The sequence below is a fragment of the Chaetura pelagica genome, unplaced genomic scaffold (assembly GCF_000747805.2).
Source record: "Chaetura pelagica isolate M959 unplaced genomic scaffold, ChaPel_1.0 scaffold221, whole genome shotgun sequence".
In the NCBI taxonomy this organism is placed as follows: domain Eukaryota; kingdom Metazoa; phylum Chordata; class Aves; order Apodiformes; family Apodidae; genus Chaetura; species Chaetura pelagica.
Window position 1 is genome coordinate 13,391,467 of NW_009952533.1, and position 5,489 is coordinate 13,396,955.

Below are 5,489 nucleotides of genomic sequence, written 5' to 3' on the forward strand. Positions count from 1 at the left end.
CCACAGAAAGCAAATAACGAATTAACACTCTCAGTGACTGAGAAATTTGTGAAATAATATGTGTAAAGAATATGTGAAATAATGTAATGCTAATATCTGTATTGTTATTTTAATAGTAAATTAAGAGACAAGATCTCCCTGCTTGGGGGGGGGATTTTTTATTTTCTGCAAATACAGGTTTATCTAGCTAATTAATTAATGTCCTAATCATGTCAGCGATTGGTTATTCAATGGCTTCAGACTGTGGCTGTTGTGGTCACAAGAATTTAGATGGACAGCTGTCTCCTACAGTTATTTTAATTACGCCACCTTTTATATTTACTGTTCCTGAACCTCCTTTACTTCCTTGTTTCATCTGATTTAAGCCTGGAACCAGGCAGAGGCTGCTTCATCTTACAATATTTTGATAGTGCTCCAACAAAGTAATGAATGGCCCTAGTGAAGATGTTTGCCTCCATCTCTGTGACATGGTAAAACTGCATGCAAAGTTATCAGAAAAGCTCAAAGGAGCTGGTGTGTCTATGCAGAACAGCAGCCTGGGGGGATGCTTGCCTAGACTGACAGCTGGATCAGCCTGGGGTAGTAGTGAGGCTCCTCATCACTGTCATGGTGGCAGGGATATATAATTTCTGATTCTAGCTCAAGTGCCTCTGCACAGCACTTCAGGGAGCATTGCGACGTCACACGGATGCCTTCATAGTAACAATTGCTCAAAGTTGTTTCCCTAATTTTGGCAATTTAGAATGCAGATATCCAGTCTAAGCAAATTCCCTCTGTAGCCAGTGGAGGGTGACTGGCAACACCCAAAAGCAATTACTTCACTTGATTTTAAGTCCCTTTCCTGGTCTGGGATTAACGGTGCTATGAAGGTCCTGCCCTTCCTGCCGCTCTTCACTGATTGTAGAGGAAACACAGAAGGCTAATTTTCTCCTGACTCTTAACTATTAGGCAGCTAAAATTATACAGGGTGAAGGCAATGTTGGAAGAGCAAAAGGCTGTTGATTGTGTGCAGAAACTACCATGCGTTCAATATCTTTGCACTAAAGGAGCAAGGCTTTTTTGCTGCTAGTACAATCTCAGAGGTGGGTGTTAGATAACTGGTCTTGAAAATGTGTTGCAGTCCTCATGCTGTAATCTGACAAAAATTGCAGCAGCAGGAGAGGGGAGAGAGGAATGAGCAAATGGTGACCAGTTGCTTCTGTAGTGAAAGAAAAATCTTTGAGTGTTTCAATCACCTGTCCAAAAGGGTGATGTTCTTCACTGATGCCAGACCATACAGCAGCTTTTCTTTTTCTTGCGCTAATGAAGTTTCTTGGTATTTATTGAACATGTAATTCCATGATGACTCATCGCCTGAGCTCTGCATCCCATAGCGATACACTAGGAGTCGGAAATTTGCTGGAATACTAAAATAAAGAAACAGATAATGAATATTCTTCCTGCTTTCCTGCTTGACAGCTGTGACCAAGTCACATGCCGTGTTCTTCACCAGCCATGAAAGCCGTGAGCCCTCACGTTTTTCCTTGTAGCCATTCCTTGAATTCTTGAGAAGCATTTTTCAAACATTCTGCCTCGTTCATACTGCAGGCAAAGTCTAGAACAGATGCACGAAGAAGCCTTTAAAAGAGAGGAAGAAAGAGATATTTTCTTACTGCTCAGCATTCTTTGCAGATATCAATAATATGAGAAGGAAAAAAAAAAAAAAAAAGATTGTTTAACCTCTGCAAATGGCTTCCAGAATCATTCCACTGCAGTTCATCCACAACGGCTTTTACCAGGTAGCGAAAATATTCCTGAGGTAGAAAAAGGGTGTTGGTTGCTTTTGTAGATTTCTTTAAATACTAATATGTTTACGTTCATAGTTTCTAGTCCCTGTTTTTCCCAGAACTACAACATGCCAAGTGTGAATGCTTGAATGGATGTGCAGATAGGATGAAGGCAACCTGCTTCTTTCCAACCTTGTCTATGCTCCCAGATGGAGGTTGGGGTACAGAAAGGACACACTCCCACAACTGTTTTCCAGAGATAAAATCAAGTTCAGGACGTATTTTAGTAACCATTAGATCACATTCAGCATGTTAGGTTGACTAACAAACCTGCTCACTGCCACATTGAGATACAGCCGTCCTTTGTGCTAAGGAGAGGTGTCAGAGATTTTACTGCCCTATACGTTCTTCATTATTGGATGCAGGGCTGCCTTGACTAACAAATGTCTGTCCTATGAGTTATGGTGATGGATTATAAGAAAATTAGGCATAAAATCTTTCCCCCAAGTAATCCAGGTAATTGAGAGATCAGTACTAAGCAGATTTCAGCAGTTTTTACAAGAGTATAGTAAAAAAAAAAAAAAAGAGTAAATACTGATTGCTCAGCAACATTGAAAATCTCTTGAACTTCAATATTATTGCTGTCTGATCCAGTGGTCCCCTGAAGGAATGTTTTTTTTGCTTCGTCACCTGAAACTGGAGATAGAGATTTGTATCATCTTGAAGCATGTCTGTAAGGTAAGTTACAGATGATATAGCTCTCTGCCAAGGTAAATAGTCTGATTCATTTCTTAGGTACTTCGTGAGGTTTAGGAGAACAGAGTAATTAATGAGTCCAGCTCTGTGGAAGGAGAAAACATAACTTCTGTTATTCTAATGAATTTGAAGAACTTGCTTCTTTAAAGATATTAGAACACTGTTTTACTGTTTACTTTCGACAGTTTGAAATAATTAATTTTTGGAGGCGGAAAATTGTCTGGAATATAGCTTGGGAGGTTTTTTCCAAAGAGACCATTGAGGATCACTGTCAGTCAACACCCAAGTGCAGGAGCTCTCGCTGCTGTGAGGAGGCTGCTCACATTGTGCAGCAGCCCAGTATGCCCAGAAGTGGGTAAACCTCAGCTGACCGCATTAACTCCTGTCCCACAACAAGGAATTACTAGTTCTGGAGACAACCTGAAAGGCTGAGGAGAGTTAGATTTAAAGGCTGTCACAGAAGGTCGTATAAATTTTATCTGTGTCATCATGGTTGGGTACAAGAGCTAGAAGTTTTCAAGCAAGGTCCTATACAAGATAGCTGAAGTGGTAACTTCCTAATGCCTTCCTAAGACATTGTAGGCATGCCTTTGATTTTCTGGATACCTTACTTCTTCTGGAATGCACCTATCATTGTTACTTACATGGAAAAAATGCCCCTTTCTAAATCCTGTGCAATTAAAACCCTCTTTTTTTCTGCGACTGAACTGAAGGGAAGCATTTCTCTTGACTGCATTGGTACTGCAATTTGCCAATGCACACTCGTATTTGCCCCTTTTGGAGGACAATACAAGCCAATAATCAATTAAGACTAGAAACCAATTCAGAAATTTTCTTTAAACCACCTGAGTTGCATTCATTCTAATTAATAGGCAATGGAAAATTAAGAACTTATGCTGAAATTTCTGCAGGGAATTCGTTTACCTTGCTAGAGAAAAGGCATCATCCAAAATCCCTGCACGGTCAGCAGCTGAAAAATCCTGTATGAAAAGAAGAGAAGAGTGATCAAAAATATATAGATTGTGTGCAGAAAATAAGGCCTCTACAGACCTCTTAAGAGACCCACCAGACGAGTTTGTCATGACACTCACTTTGTGGTTGCGGACCAGAAGACTGATTAACCTGTCCCAGTTTTGACTATCATAGTTCACACGATAGAATCCAACATGGTCTGGATTAATGTTTGCAAAAGAATCAGGAGGCTTTGCTATCATAATACCTGCAAAACAAACAAACAAACAGGGATCAGTTTGTGCATATTGCATGACACAGAACTCACTGGGGATTCTTTGGTTCCAAAAGTATTATTTGGTTTTAACGAGTATCAAAATAAGATACAAATAATAATTTTATTTAGGTTTTATTTTGTTTTGTTTTTAAATGGCCAGGAGTAAAGATAAATTGTTATAGACTTTGATGAATGCCAGCACTTGTCATAGAAGAGTGAATTGTGATAATTAGTTGGACCAGCTAGTTTGTTAAATTTAAAATGGAGATCATTGTAGCTAAGGTAAGGATGGTGAAAAATAATGCCAATGTATAAAGTAAAAATATTGCAAAGAAACAGTTCTTGCAAATATATTTTTAAAAGGTTTTTCACCCTGCTGATTACTCTTAGTTTTAAATTTCTCATATTTTATCCTCTGTTTATTCCATTTTTCAGTTTATTTCAGCTAACATTTTAAGGGTTTCCTTCCCTGTACTCTGTTTCCACATATGTTGCTATAGAGAAAGGAATTACAAAATAGCCTGAGACTTTACTCAAACACTCATGTTTAAGGAATTTCCCATTTAAAATGAATCCTTGAAAAATGTTCCTTTCTCAGAAGTTTTACTGGGTCCAGTTGGTGCTGGTAGTTATGACATTTTATGAAATTATATCAAGTTTTTCTGTTGCCTGTTGAAAGCAGTGGTCTGTAGTTTGAGAGTAGCTGGATTTAAAATCACTTTCCATTTGGATGACCCATACAAAGTATTTCAAAAGGCAGTTTGTTGCTACAGTTGCAGTTTGCCTGACTAGCCAAGATTTTTACAGATGTAAAAGTAAGCACCTAATCATGCCTTTGCAGACTTTGTCAAGTTAATAGCTATGTTCATCCTATTGTAATGTCACGTGGAAGTTATAGAAGGAAAATTTCTTTGTGTTATCGCTTACTTGTATATTGACAGAAGACATTTTGGTTTGCATGGGTACTAAAAACAACCAGGTTAAAAAACAACAACAACAACAACAAAAAAAACAGAACAAAAGACAAATTACATTTTGAGTAGGTAACATTCAAACTAGTACAAGAAGAGAAGAGCTGAAATTCCAATGTGTGATGAAATTTAAAAGCTCAAAAAAATCAGTATTTTTTTTTCTTTTTCATCCCATTTCTGGCCATTAGACTTATAGAATGAGAAATTCAGATTTGACTGCATACAAGAAAAATAATAAAAAATATGCATGTAAGTATTTCTTCATTCCTGAAATCAGCATTAGAGAACATGTTTGATAACTTGTAGCTCTTTATTGGAACTCAGATTTCCAGTTTACCATGCCACAAATGGGTTAATCAGCCTCCCATTTTACTTTTTTCTTAGATTCAACAAAGGGCAGATCTATGTTCCATTGTCTAAGCTCATTTTAATTAAGTGTATGCTTAGATGCTTCCTTGAATAGGGTTGGATTTAAACACGTGCTTATGCACTTTACTGAATTGGACCTAAATTGACATAATGTGTCAATAATTTTATTGCAGATATTAGTACTAACTTCAGCACAACTAAGCTGTGTGAGGGTTCCCAGATATGAAAACTGAAAAGCATGAAAGTTGATTCTGTATTTTGTTTCTTGCTAAGGACATTGAAAAGCTTTATCCGTTCAGTTCTCTTAAAAGTGAAGATTACCTGCAGAATCTGATGAGTTGTAGAAAGTGTAATTTGTCACATTCCCAAGTCTCCATTTCACTGGTATATTCCACTTGT

At 37.7% G+C, this 5,489-nt stretch overlaps 1 protein-coding gene across 1 annotated transcript in view; it reads right to left on the minus strand.

The window, feature by feature from the left end:
- Positions 1 to 5,489, minus strand: part of ENPEP (glutamyl aminopeptidase (aminopeptidase A)) — a 35,116-nt gene that overhangs the window by 1,792 nt on the left and 27,835 nt on the right. Inside the window, exons 12-18 of the mRNA XM_010008967.1 lie at positions 5,412 to 5,484; positions 3,614 to 3,741; positions 3,447 to 3,502; positions 2,457 to 2,607; positions 1,720 to 1,793; positions 1,516 to 1,617; positions 1,236 to 1,406 (exon numbers count right to left, since the gene is read on the minus strand). Coding sequence (XP_010007269.1) covers positions 1,236 to 1,406; positions 1,516 to 1,617; positions 1,720 to 1,793; positions 2,457 to 2,607; positions 3,447 to 3,502; positions 3,614 to 3,741; positions 5,412 to 5,484 — 755 coding nt within the window. The remainder of the gene's footprint in view (positions 1 to 1,235; positions 1,407 to 1,515; positions 1,618 to 1,719; positions 1,794 to 2,456; positions 2,608 to 3,446; positions 3,503 to 3,613; positions 3,742 to 5,411; positions 5,485 to 5,489) is intronic.